The 19,562-nt window shown below is 45.3% G+C and overlaps 1 protein-coding gene across 4 annotated transcripts in view; it reads right to left on the bottom strand.

The window, feature by feature from the left end:
• ARHGAP32 (Rho GTPase activating protein 32) overlaps nucleotides 1-19,562 on the bottom strand; it is a 262,161-nt gene that overhangs the window by 217,674 nt on the left and 24,925 nt on the right. Inside the window, exons 1-2 of one of the 4 annotated variants that reach the window (XM_066981260.1) lie at nucleotides 14,546-15,181; nucleotides 12,359-12,473 (exon numbers count right to left, since the gene is read on the bottom strand). The exons of 2 other annotated variants lie outside the window; for them this stretch is intronic. In XM_066981260.1, coding sequence (XP_066837361.1) covers nucleotides 12,359-12,384 — 26 coding nt within the window. In that variant the 5' untranslated portion in view covers nucleotides 12,385-12,473; nucleotides 14,546-15,181. Of the gene's footprint in view, nucleotides 1-12,358; nucleotides 12,474-14,545; nucleotides 15,182-19,562 lie in introns of those variants that run through there. One more of the 4 variants, XM_066981261.1, reaches the window with a different exon arrangement.

Raw genomic sequence — 19,562 nt, 5'->3', positions numbered from 1 at the left:
AGCACACGAGGCCACAACCACAACCCGAGTACCACAAGCAGAAGAGCACTGCAGAACAAGAGGTTTGGGCTCAAAGCACGCACACCTGCTTAGCTCTGAGCTGAACTGCATGCCAGCAAAGCTACTGGGACACGCGATACAGTGAGAGGACGTGCACAGAAGGGCACAAAGCTCTGTTAATTTACAGAGTAAGTGAACTTCCCACACGCTGCAAGAGCAGACAAGCTGAAAGAGGAGAGTGAGGTGAGAGGCAACGCAAGATGGGAAGAGCGGTACGACCCCAGCTGTGCCCTGCTTCTCACCTGACACCTCCTTTGCCCCCTTCCCTTGCAGGGACGTGTAACGCAGCCAGACTGCGAGAGCAGACCCTCCCTGCGGCGCCGAGAGCCCCTGCAGCAGCTCACCATCTGCTTCTGCTCTTTGCTCCCACATCACCCCACCTAGACGCGGCAGTGAGCGCGGTCTGGCTGAACGGTGTCACTGAAACATCCGCTGCTATCACAAGTTTTGTTCCAGAGAAATAAACAATGCGTGGAAATCGGGGGAGCAGGGAGCAGAAACGCAAAGATATCAGCAGAAATACAGCAGTGGAACAAGAAAAACCCTATGAAAGAAAACAGAAATAGGAACAGGCAGGAACCAAGGAAAAATACTCAGAATAATGGGAGCAAAGGCAGCTCCCTGCTCGCTCTAAGAACTGTGCATCGTAACAAATTTAAATGCCTCCACGAGCAAGCACAGTCTAACAGGTGCTAGGCTAGAACCACCTCTTCTGGAAAATGCTGCTGATTGGGTTTTATCTGAAATAAAGTGCTAACTGCTTACCAGCATTAGGAGCAGCAGCAGCAATCACTGTCATTGCCACTTACTGATACTCCTCCCTCTCTGGTTTTCAATTTTCACTGCTTTGGCGGCAGCTCTTCCTTATCACCAGCACCATTAAATCACAGAGAATTATGTTTCTGACTGCTTATTTTGTGCGCTTGCACTGCACAAAATGGAAGTGGTTTGGGAGCGATGACTGCCGAACGCCAGACTTGTCGCGGGGTTTATTTAGTAAAGAAATAATGGCACTCGCAAAGAACCCCCATTACCAACAGAACGAGGGTCTCGGCCCTCCAGCAGCACCTACATCAGGATGCAGGCTTCTAATAAGGCCAGGAGCAATTTAAAAAAAACCTTCCTTCACATTCAGACCCATAGAAACACCATGCAGTTTTGCCTTTGACGGATGACCAAAACAGCGCTGCCTGTTTTGAACTATCACAGCCCCCTTATCTCAACCAAGATAAGATTTTTATCTTGCTAACTCAGAAGAAGAAAAAAAAAAAACAACCTCTCAACTGACAATCACATTACTGCCCTTTCACTGAAGTCAAATCAGATTTTCAGGTATTTTTCTATGCTATAGAGATTTGTGTGTCAGGCAGCAGCCAAGGCACTGCAGCACTCACGCAGAAGAGCAGGCACCCCCACCTCTTAAACACAAGGGTCACCCGAAGGCTTCCTCTGTGAACATCTCCGAAAACGAGGGTGTTCTTTCCTACTGATCACGCGGTTTTCAGCAAATATCATCCTTTCTATTTTGCCCAACCAAAACGCGAACCACGCTGACCACATAACTGAACTTGTGGCTGGAAACGAGAAAACATTCACCTTTGTGAAGGTACTCGTAGGAAATAAAAAATCATCCATCGCACACAGACAGCGACGTTGCACGGCTCAGAACTGTTCGGGCTTGTCACAACCGAAGGGCTGCTTCGTGAAACGGGGCGGCTGACCCCTCAGGTAGCCGGTTCCCTGTTCCGAGGCGGTTTTAGCACCCCTATCTACCTGATAAATAAAAGGGCCGATGCACTTTGATGTGCTCCTCTGAGTGGAGGAAGCTGCTTCGATGAAGGCTGCAAAACTAAAGGAAAAGGTGGCTTCCCAATTCTAGAGCAGACATTTTAAAGCAATGGTGCCAGACGCAGCAGAGATTAATTGCTCCCCGCAGTAAGAGCATCGCTTCAGTGCTAGAGAATTCAGCTCTTCCAGCTTAAAACAGTAATAAACAAGCCAAGCCCCCGATCCCAAATGCCCAACTTTTTTGTACCCCAAATTCAAGATAAATACCAATGTCACCGAACATCCCACCCCACACAAAAAATCAATACCAAGTAAATTTCAATCCTGTCATTATTCTTTGTTATATTTGCCCAGCGCCAACCACTGAACTGCAAGATCATTGTAAGATCACCTCCAGCGAACCTAAGGCCTCTCCAGTAGAGTAACACACGTTGGAAATTACTGAACGCTCGTAATCCATTCGCTGCCTTTCACCTTCAGCTCCAGCTGAGCTCCAGATTAGCTTTCAAGGCAAAACGAGTTCCTGCTCCGACAGGCCCAGCACATTCGGAGAAACCTCCACGGGGTATTTCTCTGTGACGGCTTCTTCATGAGTATTTGGGCTCCCCGAAAAGGGAGAAGAACCAAGCGCTGCCGTTTTAGGGGCACTGTGTCCGTTTCACTGACAGCGAGCCAGTTTCGGCACAGCACACAGCCTGCCTGCCCCCGCGTAACCGGAGGGGACCCAACACCGAGCCCCAGCTCCCAGCCTCCGGCACCCTGCAGCCGGGCAGGGGATGCTCCCAGACCTGACGCAGCGGGCACACCGCACACGGGGCCAGGAACTAAAACCACTGTCTGCATTCGCTACTTTTGTCGCCAGGCTTCACCTCCATAAATCAGGCCCGTGAACACAAGCTCAGTTCACACCAGAGCAGTTACACCATCAGCGTCAACCCAACCCCAGCCCCTGCAGTCTCACCAAATCATCGCACGAGAGGCAAAAGAGACTTTTAGAGCTCAGCATAAGTAAAAGGGAGACAGGAGAAAATCGGCTGTTGATTAGATGTGAAGTCCTGTGGACTTTCTGGAACTCAATTTTAGTGCTCAATGAATTTGAAAATATAGATTTCATTTGAAAACAGTGTTCAGAGACACAGGCTTGACTTTTTTTTTCCATCTCCTTTTTGAAACACATTTATTACCATTTGTGTCAGAAATCTAAGTGCAAACTACTCAACCCTAGACCACATTTACAGCTGATGGTGAAAAAAAAACCTGACACCACTGCTCGGGGGGAATTAATCTTATCCTAAGGCAAGCATTAAAGACAGGTCAGATTTATCATCACCCTCGGGAGGTGCTTATTTGTCTGCACCAGCTGCAGAGGAAGCCCAGGGACAAGCAGCCACCTTTCCAAGCAGTTAGGGCAGACGAATCCTACCCAAGGAGGTGGTCTCTAACCCCGCTGGGCTGGGCAGTGACTGGAAGGTTGTTAGGAAGAGCTTCAGGTCTCAATACAAGAAAAAGATCGCTTAAGTTCCTTGGGAAGAGCCGGCTGAAGCAAAGGTGACAGTTTTACCTAAAATTAGCATAGCAAAAGAGCCCAACAGCTCTCATTTTAAAGAGTGCTATCAAGTCACAACATCTCTAAGCCACATTTCAAAGGGGGTTTTGCTGTTGTTGTCACAGTTGATTTGGCTTTACAAAAAGCAAGTAAGCTTAAAAAGCTTCACATTTAGGCTCTCAACATCTGAATCCAGTGGCTTCCAAACACAGTAGCCTTAGAGATAAAGAAAAACAAAGCTTCGCAGAAGAACTTGTCTGCATGAAGCTATTTCCAGCACAGCTGCTATGCCGTCAAATCTGGTTATCAAGGGACAAAACCACAGCTCATTCTTTGCCTTGAAATACCGTCCTGTACCCTAACTCTGAAATCAAAGCACTCTCCCCTAACCAGCGGGGTCTGCTGTCTGAGAGCCTGCTTACATTTAACAAGACCTGTCCAGCAAACGTCTCTGAAGTTGCAGCAAAGAACCAGTAGTTGTCATAATTTGTGTCTCTTGCTTTATGTTCCAATCCTTATTTTCATGCTAAAAATATTGATTAGTTGTGCTCCCATCTGACTAAAGGGCAAATAATAAAAGTACACCAATGCCACTTTTCTCGGGAGTCAAACTAATATGCTGCTAGCCCTTTAGGCGCCTCTCCTCCAGCAGCTGTCGGCTACTCTACGAGACCAATTTGTACAGTGGCTTCTTAAAAAGCTTCCAGATAGGACAATTGTCTTTGTGAATTTAGGTAAAATAATTAAGCCGCAGGACAGCATTTTATGGTGACTCAAATGGTGACGGTGAAATCCTTGCCCCTGGTGACACGCAGACATTCACCACGGCAGCTACGAGACCCGGCAGCTTCACCAGGTGAGTTGGCAGGCACGGAAGCGAGCCACGCAGCAGCAACAGATGCCTCTGAGGAAGCGTTTCTTCATTCTCCTCCCTCGCATCCACCGACAGGTGGGATGATGATAAAAAATCCACGCTATTCATAAAACACAGCAGGCAGATGAACACGGCACACAGCTCAGGAAGAGCAGGGGGCAGAGGGACCTCGCCGTACTCCAGCAGATATTTTTCACGCCAGCTTCCCCAGCCCAGCTTCCTCCCCTGCTGAAGAGCAAGAGCAGGCAGTTCCAACATCAGTCCTCATTCTGCTCCTGTAGGATCTTAGAGATTCTTCTGGTCTCCTTTAGCGGGCTAGAAAGAACTGTGATGAGTGTGCTTTGAGCTGCATTTAGATGGTCTAAGAAAAAAAATAAATCTTTAAGGGAGAACTAAAATAACAGGAAAATACAGACCTGCACATTGCATGAAGCAGCTTATTTTCTTCGTGCCATGGTCCACAACCACAGTTACCCCACTCAGCCCGTCATCCCTTTGCAATTCACCACCGAGACCACTCAGGCCTTTTCCCACCAGCGTTACACCGGGACCAGCCCATTTTAGGGCCAGCAGCAGATCCATACAAGAGGACCAAACCTCCAAGCCCTGCATGGGTGCAAAGAAAAGACACGGGATGATTTTTAGCTGTCGGTGGGGCACAATCGCCTCCTACGCTCTAACTGCGCCCCGCGAGCTCAGAAGGGTGCTGTGCGAGAGCAATTCCATCGTGGCTGGAGGCGGTGACAGCCCCTGCCAGCAGGGCAAGCTGGGGAAAGCACCCGGAGAGTCAGACAGAAGAACTCGGCAGCCAGCATTAATCCTCATTAAATCCTCATCAAATCATATCCATACTGGATTTGAACTCCAGCACCAGCACATCATTTTGTGAAGGAACACAAAACAACCTCCCCCCCCCCCCCCCCCCCCCCGCCCCAAGAAAAAAAACACAACAGCAATGTAATAGCAGGTGGGGAAAAAAACACACAGACCATCTCAGAGAAAAAGCATTTTAGGGCACCTTAGAAATACAGAGAGATGCTTTTTAAAGCACACAGGGGCCACAGAGGTTTCCTTTTCAGCTCTCCCCCACACCTAATCTCTCTCAGTTGTACACGCTGGAAACACCTGAGCCTCAGAATATAATGAAACATTTGTGTTGAGGCACAAATTTGTTCTTTTGCTTTTATTAAAATAAAGGGAGGGGGGGGGTCGAAACCAATTCTGAGACAGGAAAGCAACCCACTATTTGGCCCCAGCGAGTCCTCCCGGCAGCACACGCGTGCTGCAGCACGCAGCCAGCTCCTTGTTTCTCCGCACGCTCGCGGTGCTGCCACACAGCCGGGCAGAAGGAATGCCCACGCTCAACCCTCGCCCAGCTGAACTTGTGATGTCAACGTTCCCATTCCCATGCAGCTGGAGAAGGGGCAGAAGCGCTGTGATCTCCCAAGAGTGGTATTACACCATGGGTGTGGAACTTACAGCAGCACTAAAAAACCTCTTACAGCCTTCCAGGGGATAAATGATCTCAGCAGCAGCTAACCCAAAATGCCAGACATCAAAGCCGTTGGACTGACGATGCGCAGTGGAAGAACCGCTCCAAGAGCTCACCGTAGATGCATTTGTGCCACTCCTGACAGAAGGCAAAACACAATAGCTCCAGCAAGAAAATGGGCTTTGGGGGTCTGATGAAAGGAGACATCCAGAGACTGGCACAGCTCACGAAAACAGAAATGGTTCAAGGAAAAACTGATCTCCTAAAACACAAAGGCGTTGGCAAAAGCAAGAGAGTAGGAAGAAATGGAGGAAAAGGTCATCCTGTGTATTACCTGCAGGCACAGAAGACTTCAAAAGAAGAGAAATTTAATTAATATTTTATGGTACTCGAACTTGTATAATCTGTTAGAATAGTTTAGTGTAGTCTGAAGTTACTGACAGGAGCAATTCATTATCAATTGATAAAGCACCCTAAGACAGCAGTGAGAAGTTTTGATACACAAGGTTTTCCCCGGAGCTTACGTGCATGTACCTTACACCCATCCCCTCCTCTAAACCCGTCAAAGTCAGAAAACAGAGCAACTTAATTTTTAAATCACAGTGGCAACAACTCCTAAACAAAACAAAGCACATAAGCCAAAGATTCTCTTCCTGATGAACATACAATGTATTCAGTCATAAATTGCTTTTATTTTTCAGACCCCTGAACGCAGGTCTTTGGCGTAATTTTGGCTCTCAGTACACATTCAAACTACACTGCTATACAAACGAAGGGATTTCTTGAAGTGTATCATATAAACACACTGAAAGAAGTCGCCACCTAAAGAGGAGGAGCTTTCTTGTGGCCCTTCCTGAAGACGAGGCTCTCATTCACAGCAACGGCAGTAGCTGAAAGTATGCGTGCCCAGCATGTTGTCTTGCCGTTCACATCCACATTTGTGTGCGCACATGCGTGCTCAGCAATTACTTTCCATCAATATATAAATATAAACAAAATGTAGGATTCAGTGTGGGCACAAACAACATTTATAGAAATTAAAGCTGTGTTTAGAAAACCCTGATCTGCAATTAGCACATTCTACTGTCCTCCACAGAGACCACATTCACACATAGAGTATACAAACCTGTTCTCAAACTCGTCCGTAATTAAATCAAATTGCTGTTTTTCAGAATTCTAGCTTGCAGGTTTCATTTTTCTGAATTTAAAGCTAAGCTAAAATAAAACTTAAAAGAAAAACACAAGCCAAAAATCAACAGAAGTGTTTACCATACAGAACTGTATTTATTGCTCAGATGTAGAGCACGGAGTTTGAGAACATCCTTCCTACCTATGAAACAGCAGAAGTAAAAAAGGATCCAGAGGGAAATAAGATGTACAAAAATCTCCTAGGAAAAAGAAGGGAGGAAAAAAAAAAAAAAAAAAAAAAAAAAACAAGCACACAAATACTACTTCATTGATTCACCCAAGAATCAGATCTTATTTCATCTCCAGCCACCCACATTCACGCCATGATTCACCGGGCTGGCGGGGAGCCAGCGCTGCAGTTCCAGTTACTATGACAATATTGATGCCTCGGTGCTCTCGCATACCAAGGTATTCATTCAAAAATAAACAAATAATCGGGGTGGGGGGGCAAAGAGAGGCTGGGGAAGATGGCATTTAAAGAAAACTCCTCAAGGAATGCTAATGCAAAATTCAAAACCCGCTGGAAGCACAGTGAGGAAGCAGGCAGCCCACCCCAGGCGCTGTTTGTGCAGCAGGACACCCGTGAACTTCCTGAGCGCCCACCTCAGAAGCAAAGCGCAGGAAAACTTCTGTCGGCTTCCACCCTGAAGGTTCACCTCTTCTAACAGCAGCTAGCACAGAGGAAAGGGGTTTGGGGTGTTGGTTGGTTGGTTGGTTTGGGGTTTTTAAGTTTGCTTCTCTCCGCACGGATACACTGCAGGGCCACGTACATCCTGACCCCACCGCCAATTTTTGCTCCAGTTTAAGCTGTTTCCAAAGTGAAAATCCTCGGCATCGCAGGAAGAGAACGGAGCGACTCCTAGACACTCTGATGAAAGTATTTTAATAAAGCATCACGCCTGTTGCGGTATGCTGGCTGCTTCTCCCTTGATTTTACAAGGACTAGGATAAGCTTAATGCACAACGACAAGACACAAGCGATGGTTAGGGCTGTCTGCAGCAAGTGTCGGTACGACAATTCATTCCCCAGATGTGATCTATCAAGCCAGACCCCTGAGGAGACAGAAAGCTGTCTTCTCAGAGAGAATTTCATCTGGTATTAAAGGGCTTACAGACCGCCATGCACCACAGCAGTTTTATAAGGAGTTTGTTCACCTCAGTAACATTAACTCAAGCCCACGATCGCTTACGATGAATCTCACTCAAAGGAGAACTCTGACTTCTTCACTCCCCAAAGCAGATCTTGGAGGATTTACATTCTGTATAAAAGTGATGCTGATCTTGCACGGGAGCAGGGATGCTCCCTTTAATCTCCAGCCTTCAGGCTCATTGTGCAGCCTGGGGAAGTTTTCCATAACCGTGTCTCAAACTGCAGGGCAGCAGCAGAAGAAACAGGCGTGCCAGGAGTGCAGCGTGGCGGCAGGCAAACAGCACGTGTAAACCGCCAAGAACGAGAGAAACGAAAGCGAAGTCCAGCAGTTTGCATCCCAGCCCGTGTCACCATACTGCACGGGAGTACCGGCCTTCTAAACGCGTTTATCCCCGTCGGTCAGCCACTCACCATATCCCTGCTCTATAGAAGTGTCCTTAGAGGGGCACTTTCTTATCTTAGCAAGACAGATAACCAGGGCAATGGAATAAACCGGGTTGAAATGTAAGGCCTCCCACCCTCCCCTTCCCCGCAGTGGTTATTTTTACCGCCCACTGAACCAGTTCACTGAAAATTTCCAGAAATAGTCGTGCTGGCTTAACCGGGAGCAGACAGCCAGATGCAAAAACGGCTGGAAGAGGGGAGTTAGAACAGGAACTGCGTGAACTCAGGTAAGTCCAAAGAGTACCATTTGGCTAGCCAGTTAGTTTTTTCTCACCCAGATCAGGCAGTTCGCCTCAATCTGCTTTTGTCCACAGCTGTAAAACTCTCACACCAGCATAACGGCAAGGACAACACCAAGAAGCACGAGACTCCCTGCTGCCAGGACAAGCGTTTGCCCAATTACAGACTAGTTTCAACCATCGGAAGGTCAACTGATACCAGAAATTCCTGCAGAATAAATGAATATTTAAAAACAACAACAACAACGCTTCTATACTGTTTGTTTTGCAGACCTGGCTTCCCGTGTTATCCATCAACATCCTTACTGTCCACACACAGCAGTGCCCGCACCGTCCATGTCACCCTACAGCACACAGCTCAGTAATTATAAAATATTTCTGTTTCCTTTGGGGTATTTTTAACCTGCCACTGAACAAAGCACAACAGCACAAAGGCTAATGGATCAAAATTACCTGTTCGCGTGTCACCGACCTGGTGGAGGAAAAGCACGCCACTCATTTCCGTGAGAGCAACTGGAGGAGGAACACCTCGCGGTGGTATGTGCCGCACAGCAGCGCTACTTTCGCTTTGCCTGAAGCTTTTGAAATTAATTTCCATTATGACAATAAACACCTCTTAGATGGCACAGACTGTTTATTTGCAGAGTAATTGTTTTGAGGCAGTTGCACTATCATTTCTGCTAATTACAAAGGAACCAGCAGTTGCCTCATCGGGACTGTGCAGATCAGCGTTAGCTGCATCTCTCACCAATCTCCACACTTCATTTCCATCACCACCACACCCTGCAAATTATTATTACAAGTTAATATCTTGACCTGAAAAGATCTTCTGCTCTTCTGTCTGGACAAGACACTTCTCTTGTGTTGCAAAGGGCTCCACTGCAGAGTCTCTTTTTGCATTACTGCCCCAGTTTTGTAGCAAAGAAACATCTACCTCCGATGAGGGCCAAAGATAAGAAACTGGTGAACGTGTTTTATCCAAGAGATGCATAAAATTTGCATTAAGTAATGAAATTGCCTTTTGAAAACAAAGTTAGGTCCTCCTCCTCCCCCTTCCTGTACCAAAAAAAAAAAAAAAAAAAAAAGGAAAGAAAAGGAAAAAGCAAAAGCTCGCTACCTCATTCTGGAGCCCTGCTACAATCTCCCGAGTGCTTCCTGAACACCCCTGAGTGCTCCCCAGGAAAGCCACGCTTGTAAGAAAGCAACAGTCAGCACCAGCAGGTCTGGCCTTTTTGTTAAACTTCAAAACTTCAGAACTATTCCGGCTAGAATCTGTCTCCTATCAGAGCCAAGGATACGAGGGACAGACACCCCTTGGGGCCCGGTAACTGAGAAAGCACCAGATCTCCATGGGTGTGTGCGCTGCCAGAAACGCCTAACCATCCCAACGACTTCGTATCCCTGCTGGACTTGAAGATCAATACTTCATATAATTTGATATGTGGTATTTTAGAGTTTCAGCAATGTTTTCTCACAGCTAAAATTACATTAGAAGAACAAAGCAAAGCAGTTAACACAAAAACAATCTCATAGCTTCGTGTCTTACGACTAGCAAAAGTTAGAAGTAATTGGTCGGCTGGTGCAATGCCTTTCAGGATTTGCAAGTGTTTTTTGTTTGTTGTTTTTTTTTTCCAGATATTTGATTTTTGTATTTTCTTTTTTTTTTCCCCCCAAAGACATGTTCTAAATTTATGAACAGAAATAAAGACAAATTTCGTCCTCTATATCTTCCTATTTGATGGCACTGAGGTAGTTAACAGCTCCATAGAAGACTTTAGCTTTATGCTGAGAGTAACGTCAAATCTCGAGGGCATCACAACTGTAATCCCACGCCAACCATGTGAATACATCTGATAAACAATCACATGGTTTGCTGAGAAAAATAAATAAATACAGAAGCCTTGTCCCCTACATATCATGTACACCTCAATATTACAGCCTGAGTTTACTACCTGCAGACTCTGAAAACACACAAAATAAAAATAAGGCATTCTTACTGGCAACATAAAATATTCCTGAGAGCTACAAAGCCCAGCTGGAAACACAGGCTGATTGAAAGCGGTGAAGGATGCAGGAACACTTAAGAGTTTCTTGAGAGCAACATATACACACATTCTCTTCAGGAGGGAATTTGAAACATGTTCAGGCAAAATCGGTTTTGCCGTGTTTCATCTTGCCCAATTTTTTTTTATTTTTAAGGCTTTCCAGGTGTGCTTCTATACCTGTATGTTAGGCAACTGCCAGGTAAAAGGGAGCTCTTTGTACTTAGTGAGCACCACTTATGCTATGGTGCTCTTTTTTTTTCCTATAGTTTATCTCCTGTAGTATTAGAGGTCAATGACAACAAGGAGCCAAAAATAGTTGTTCCCCTTCTGTAGGAAGCAAATAGCTATTAAAGGCACTGAGTTGTCCACCCCCATTTCAGATGGTTTGGAAAGATCTAGACTGTTACTTAGCGCTGATCTTGTCAAACCTCCCCGGAGCTGTCAGGACACAGCAGCCGTCTGCCCGAGCCCCACGCAGCGCTCCAGAAACACGCAGGGCGGCCGCCAGCTCCCGAAGAAGCGGGGGGCAGTCAGTCCTCCTCCACCTCCGTTACGCGCTGCCTCGTTGTGCTTCACAAGCTGCATCTCTGTCCCAGCACTGGGGCAAGAAGCCTGCCTCTCGGCAGCACAGCCGCCCCCCTCCTGGCCTCGGAGGGGCAATTCCTCTGCCTCCTTCACGCCCGGTCCTTCCCACCGCCAGCTGCTCGGCTGTGATCAGACCTCACCTTGCCTATGCTCCCTGCCAGCCCCCAGCAGGGAGCTGCTGAAGTGGTAAAGCCCTCTGGAAGCACAAGCCCGAGAGCCTGGCCATGCAACAATCAAACAAATCGCAGTACCGGGACAGATCCGAATACTAGCAGAGCTAAGGTAACTGGAGATCTCTCTTAGTCACAAGACTTGGAAGTCAAAATTAATAAACTTCAAAACAAAAGAATCGGGATCCGTCGGGACAGCTCCTGATGCACTGTCCCTTCATTCCAGTAATGAACAAAACAGCCAAAGCCCCATATCCTTAAGTGCTGTATTAAGTGTCCAAAACTGAACTTCCCATCAACAGAGGCAGATTAAAAGAGACAGCATGCTCTGCTTGCAATAGTTACTGAGAACTGCGGAAGTTCTGTGGGAATCACCACAAAGTGGGAAGTGAACATTTTCTGTTTCAACTCATTACCGGCATTATAATGACAACAAAGGGATTCTTGCTAGAAAATGAGAGTAACTTCAGCACAGCACAGCCTGCAAGTGGAGCAGCCCTGTTCTGTTCCAGGTGCTAGACTCATTTTTTTCGTTTGCTTTCTGTTTGACACAGGAAAGACTTTCCTGAGCATCTCCCAGCAAATTTCAATGCTTGCAGTTTTAACTCCTCTATGCTTTTGCCCTTCTGTGTCCAGAACAGAGACAACTCACAGCTCTGTTAGCAGCTCAGACATCACAAAACACCGGGTTCACAGAGTTAAACATCTACACGTGCTAGAAGTAACACTGCATGCTACAAGTGCAATCTTTCTGTAATGCGTGAGCTCTCTCAATACCTGGCTTCCACTCCTTTGCCTGGCATCCAAAACTAGCATGTGACTGTGGCCCAAGAGAATAGCAACAATTCGGGCATCCCACTTCCACTGCATGCAAAAGCAGAGCAGTCACCATCTGTAACAAAAGATGACAAGTAGACAGACAAAAGATTTTATTTTTAAAACCTTACCTGAAATGTGGTTCAGTTTAAATTATTTTGGAGGCAAAAATCTCAACTCTTCAGAAAAAAATTTCCTTTACAATTCTCAGGGAATAAAGCCAACCTTAGCAGAAATTGTATAACCACCTCAGGAACAACAGGGAGCACTTTGTCAGAGGCAAGGAAATTACCCTGACTTTACCTTCATTTTACCATCACCTTTAACAAGGTGCTTCTTGCTCAAATCAACTATTCAGCATTATGCTGGTTTATGGAGCAGAAAATAAAAAAGTGTCTAGGGATGAAATATACTTCGTACTAGTGAAATTGAGAAAGGAAACAGCAGAACAGTTGCAGTATTCTAAAGTGTTACTATTAATCACTCGCTGCTTGAAAAGCATCATTTAATAGGACTTTCCTATAAACAATGACAAAAGTTTATTTCCAAGACTAACAAGGATGCTACAGACAAGATGCTGGCTTGCCTTCCTCAGCTCAGGCAGGACTAACCCTACAGTGACGCCTTTCAGCCTTCAGGGCACCTCTCAAACCAGAAGCCTGCAAAATAAGGCTATTCTCTCAACCAGAACTGGGCTGTAAAGGACCCAAGAGTATTTCCCTTGCAAGGCCTGTCCTGAAATGGAAATCGACACAACCGCTCCCTCTCTCCCCAGAGGGTGTGATAACCACGGGGGACAGACAAGGTCCCACAGAGCCTCTCACTCCGTAAAAGTTCACGCCTTTCACAAACTCCTGAGGATGGCAAGGACACACTCCCTGCGTGCCAGTGACACAGTATTAATTTTAACAAGTTCACAGAACGTACCGAAGGCCCAAATTTAACATTTATGACAGTTTTGCAGAATACATAAAAATTGTGTGTTTTTTTTTCTCCCATCACAGTTCATTATTCTCCCACCCCGTTCCAATCACCATCCATTGCTACCCTCATGAAGCAGGCCTAGATGTCGTGCTTTTGATTACAGGCAGGAAGTGCAATACCAAAACAAACCAGAAAAGCAAGCCCATACCAAGCTTCGACATAGTCACGTCATGTTGTTCCGTCTTCTTAATTAAAGAAACCAATCTCTGAAAACAGACAATATAGATGCAAGCTTTTGAAAGTGCTGATGCCATCTCCAAAAGCATGTCATAGTAGGATACCCTTTCAGGGTACACAAAGGCACTTTCCTCTGCACAGCTGGTATCTGCAGTAAACAAGGCATTTTTCTGCTTACGTATCTTGTTCATTTCTTCCTCTAGCACTCCAATTTTAAAGAGGGAAGCACCACTCACAGTATCAATGATTTCCCCTCTTAACAGTGCAGCTGATGAATGCCAATTTGCTTCTTTGTCCTTTAGTCTGGACAAACTGCTCTTCACACAAGATCCTTCATCCACCTCTAACTTTGCTAGCGAAAGGTCTTCCTCCTGTGTTCTCATCTCTCCTCTAAAATACAATAAAGTCCTATTGTCCCTTCTCTAACTCTTCCTCTGACAGCCTTCTCAACGTCCTCCACTCCAAACTCACCCCACATTTCACTTGTTTTTGCAACTCCCCTCCCTTTGCCTTCCCTGTCATGTTCTACTCCATCCCCCAAGCACTTCTGAAAGCCCTGCACCATTAAAACTTCACAGCTGTAAGATTCATATGGTCTAGCAGTGTTTACTGACAGTCAATAACCTGCTTGCTAACTTTCAGAACCATTTCCATTGCATGACATCCACGAAGCTAACGCTTCAGGTGAAGTTTCTGCAGAAAAGATTCCGTGCTCCGGAACTGTCTGCTTAACGCAAAGCCTCCCACTGAAGCAGTAATTATAATTCTCTCTTGATGTTTCACCAAGAAAAACTTGAGATGACAAGTACTTTCCCCAAGAGCTCAAAGAAATCACTCTCTGTACTTCGGCATGGTAGTAATCGTGCCAGAATACACGTGGGGAAAAAGAAAAAACACCACTCCACAGAAGTTTTGGAGTTTAAAAGCTCTACTAACCAACTACGCACAGAATCAGGTTCATCACGTTTATCAAGTTCAAAGTATTACCTAAAGCCAGGCATGGCACAAGATGACATTCTGCAGTCTTTCCCATAAAATCCTCCCTTCATAACTCAATCCAGATATATGACTTGGCCTGCTATTCTGGCAAAGCTTTGAAGTGTGCAAGAGATGCTTTATACTAATGAAGCCTAGAAGAAAAAGGAAAGTCAAAACAGTCACCAATTATCCTCTTAAGAAAGAGAGGGTTAAAAACCTTCCCTTTCAGCCTAACAGGATAGAATAGGAAAATTCACCTCGACAGACGTAAATCTTAAAAAAAAGTGGCAGGGGAAATGCCCACTGACTTTTCTTGGCAAGGTCCATAGTCACAAAAGTCATTCAGGACTCCACTTAAACAATCACAACAACAATACCATCTAATTTACTGCTCCCCTAAGTTCCAGACTGTCCTTCTTCCTGCTCTAAATATAATCAACAAAACACGGTTTAAATCATTTGTAAATAAATGTGGAAGTCCTCCCCCATCTGTGGCTTAATTGGTGACTCATTTCGCAGCATTGCTAAAGGATTTGTGCTCTCTTCCCTTCTTCCTCCTGCTAAATTCATCACTACATTCTGCTGCTTTGCCATTAAGCTTTACCATGCAAGCATGTCTCTCCCTCATCTGTTACCATAGCAGCCACAAGTAACAGAATGCACCGTTAACAAAAGATTACTCCCCCCTCCTTTAATTTATTTATATGCAAGTAACCCACTGAGAGTTGACAATAGCGATGACTTCACGTTCACACTAGAGGAAGAGAGATTTTTACTTCATTTTTTCCACATATGTGCTACCAAAAATAATTAAGATTCCTCTGGAGGAGAAAAAAAAAAAAACACACGCTCAGCTTCTTAGGATTAACAAAATGCAGTAGCAGATTTGGAGAGGATGCTGATTTGGAATTAAAGCTGCGGGGGGGCGGGGGAAGCGAGAGGCTTAACACAAACACTGCTGGAGTGGCGCTCTCCAGAAAGATTTCCACTTCTGCCAACAGAACTATTAGAACCAATCAGTGGCTGAACCCAATCCCAAGCACTCAGAGGTAACACAAGTTAAGAAAAAGGGAGAGCAGGCTAACTACAGACAGACTTTTAAATAAGGCCTTTTGAAAGTTAAAGGTCACCGCTTCTGATAAGTTGGTCATAAACACAAGCCCAATTCAGCTGCTGAAATGTTAAAATCCATTACAAACTACTCGAGCAAAATAAGCTTGCGTATCGCTTCTGAAAGATGACCCACTAAAATAAATTATATCCTAGGTCAGGCGTTTGGCGCTGCGCGAGAGCAGCAAGGCCGCACGGGAGGGCCCTGCGAGGTGAGGGGCACGGCCCCTAAGATGGCGGCCAGGGCCAGCCCAGAGCCCGGGTCACAAAACGGCAGAGGGCCACCTGCGGAGGGCCACTTGCGGGGCCGGGACCAGCAGGGCAGCGAGGGCCAAGGGGAGCCGGGGCTTGGGGGCCCAGGGTGGCTGTGGTGAGGAGCAGACGGCGCGGCCCCACACGGCTCAAGCAAGACCAGGGCTAAGCGCCGCGCTTCCTGGGCCCCAGGTGGGCTGCTCGGGGCTCAGCGGTGCCTCAAGGCCCTGACAGGCGGACATACGACTTTCTGAGGCTAAAAACCGCTTTTTTTATTCACTCCTCCCACCCCCCTTGCTCTTACTGAACAGACGGGCCCAGTAGCCCTTACCGCTTCACAATCACATTTGATCTCTCGCAGTGCTTTGCAGAGATGGATGTGTATTTTAACCGCAGCAAACTCGGCTAGAAAATTCTCTTCACTCTGCCACAGTCATAACGAGCAAACTGCAGAATTGTCAAGAGTTCTGGTCAATGTGCCTTAACCTCCTACGCCCAGAAGATCTGGGATCTCACAAACTGCTCCAAAGCATCTGCAGGATTTTCCAACACTTGGAGTCCAAAGCTGAAATCAGAATTCATTGTACTTTCCAGCCATACCAGCCACTTAAGACAAAACTTCTACTCAGTAGAAATATCTTGTGCAGCCTTCAATTCAGTCATTTTTGCAACTCATGACATATTAAACAACTTATAAATTCACCAACGCTACAAAAATCAGAGCAGAACATTTAACAATGTTTTATATAAATGTATTCATTGTGTGTGGTTTGTGGTTCTTCTAAGACTGCTATGTAGTCCTACACTGTCGTGACACCATTTTCCAGAATCACAAAGAACTAAATCTTCAACTGGTTTAGCTCCACCAAAAATCCACAAAGAAGGAATAACTTATTAGGACCAACCTGTGAAATTCACTGGTTCAATTACCTTTACAGACTGGGAGGAGGAGCACACCTTCACACGCATTTAGTTTACATTAAATAATAACCTAGCTCTGCTTTTTGGACTGATGAGGCATGTGATTGCAGTGACTGGGAGGTACTAATTCACAACGCTATGATTTGGGAGCATGTTTGCTTGTTTCCTTCAGGTGTCCCACCTACTCTGCTGTTATTCAATATAAATTGAGGAAAAGGAAAGAGCACCACAGTCAGCTAAACTCCATGTCATTCCCCACCCCTTACTACCTTTTAGTCATACTGCATCCCATTCCTACTGTGTTTCTCTTTAGTGGAAAGAAAGATGGGACTTAACCACTGGGAAGCAATAAAGAAAAAAATTACACAAGAAAACAGTTAATCTGGATTGTAGATAAAAAACAGGCTCAATTAATACCCGTATCTTTATGAAGTGTGCCAGCATGCTTGCAGCCTGACTCTACAGAGTACCTCCTGCAAATAGTCGCAGCTGCCATTAAACTGGGAACAAATTGCATCAACGTCCTGAATACGTAATATTTCTTGAAACATGGTACAATAAATGCTGATTATTCTCAATGCAATCTACATATCTCTTACTGCATAATTACACTACGTCCCAAAACAACAGATAATGGCACAAAGGTAAGGAAATACATGGAAGCTTCATTAGAATTAAAGACGCAGCAAAACATCAGAGTGCAGAGACCTTGCATGCCATTGACGACATGTTTTTACCAATGTACTTAGCATCAGCAAAGAGTGGCAGCTTTAACTTCCAGTTAAGTATGTTATCTTCAACCCAACAAATTACAGGCAGGCCTCAAAGCGATGTGAGAAAGTCATTCTGAAATGCTTAGTTTTCAAAATCTAAGCATCATATTTCTATCTAAGGATCTTTCGACATTACACAAATGAACCTTATAATCCCTTTCCCTGCCTTCCTGGTTTTGATTTTTTTTTCTGGCCAATCCCCCATTACTCCATCCTTTTTTACAGGTCAAGGTATCAACTCACAAAAAGACTGCCCAAAACCATATAGCCATTCAACAGTATGCTCAGGACTATAACCCATAACTGACTCCCAGCCTCAAGTTTTCATTGACAGAAGTATCCTTTTTGGAGACTGTGTCTTGTTGGCATATTTTGTAGATTAAGTTTTTGAGGCACACAGCACTTTTAGTCGTTTCTGTGTTTAAAAACAGATGGCCTTCATGAAAGGAATACACATCTTGCATACAAAAGTATCTAGGGCCGTTACCCTTTATTAGTACTGTTTAACTGAAGTTTAACAGCATGTTCAGGATCTTACAATTTAAACATCAGGGGGGAAACAAGCCACGCTGGTGATGACCTTTCCACCTTGGTCCCCACAGATTTCTTACACTACTTGTTCTATTTATTTTCCAGCTACGCATACAAGGTGGTTACTTCCAGAAGTCTGAGTCAACGGAGAGCAATGGATTGGGACTTCATTAGGGAGCGCCTTTCTATGAGAGAAGGAAACACGTTCCAATCCCTGCTAAGGTCATAACTGCAAAGTTTTACAAATTTCGTACTTTGCAGAAGAGCAAGATAAAACGTAGATGAAAGGCAGAATCTCAAGCACAAGGAAAGAAGCAATTTAAAAACAAATACAACAAAAAGACTTTGGAAAGAAGAGATTAGGTACACGTGTCTTCTGCAGCTTAACCAACATAGATATTTGTTGCTGTTAAATCACCTTAAAATTTGGAGCTGCATCACCCAGCTAAGCACCATTCAAACGATTATAATCTATTTTACAATTAAGTAGGTTTTCTCGAGCTTCTTATACAGGCAGCACACAGATAGCACAGCGTTAGCTGAAAGCATTATCTAATGAAGACTGGCAGGGACGGCTTGCACACAAAGGCACAGCCTGCAGGGTGTCAATCACTGGGACCAGTACAACCGAAGTGGAAGGCCATGGTGCAGGGGGAGAGAGCACTCCTGAGGAAAAAGGGAGCAGCTTACCAAATTACTTTCCCTCCCCAGCCTAACCATTTTTCTTCTCTTTCACACCACACTTCTGACTTCCCAAAACTCTGGCAATTTGGCCCACAACCCACAGCAATGATTTCTCCATCCGAAGCTGGACAGCTGTCAAACACATCGCTGCAGCTGCTCTAGCATCAGGTGCACCCAGCGCAGGAGTGCCCAGCCCGTGGCCTGCACGACACCGGCACCTAACTGCACATACACTGTTTTCAAAACACGACTGATAACAGTGTAGAGAGTGACACTGACAGAGGCTCAAAAATAAAATACTAATAAGATTATTATATGTTATCCATACGTTCATGTAAAGCCATTTATAGACATCACTTAATACAAAAACAAAGTTCTTCCAGCCCTGTGAGGTAATTTCAGAGCTTTAATTGCAAGCTGACATCCGAACGTACGTATCCCAACTTGCACAAGCCTTGCACATCCAACATAACTGCAAGCACTAAGACTGGTAACTGCTGTTTCACACATCAGACGATTTTCACAAAGACACCAAATGCAAGCATCCAACTGGAACAGTTTAGCCAGTATGTCCAGGCCCTTTAAATTATATTACTTGTTAGCGTGTAACTTTGTGTTGCATACAGCAGCTAATCAGGCACAAATCACATTTTATTTCTAAATGTCCTACTTGGACCGTTTCCCTGCTTTGAACACCATCACTCATGCGGTTTCAGTTACAGCGTGCATCAGTGCACTGAACTAAATGAGTATTA

This window comes from Anser cygnoides, chromosome 21 (assembly GCF_040182565.1).
Source record: "Anser cygnoides isolate HZ-2024a breed goose chromosome 21, Taihu_goose_T2T_genome, whole genome shotgun sequence".
Lineage (NCBI taxonomy): Eukaryota > Metazoa > Chordata > Aves > Anseriformes > Anatidae > Anser > Anser cygnoides.
The sequence above is the reverse complement of the archived record's forward strand: the minus strand, read 5'-3'. Positions and strand labels throughout refer to the sequence as shown.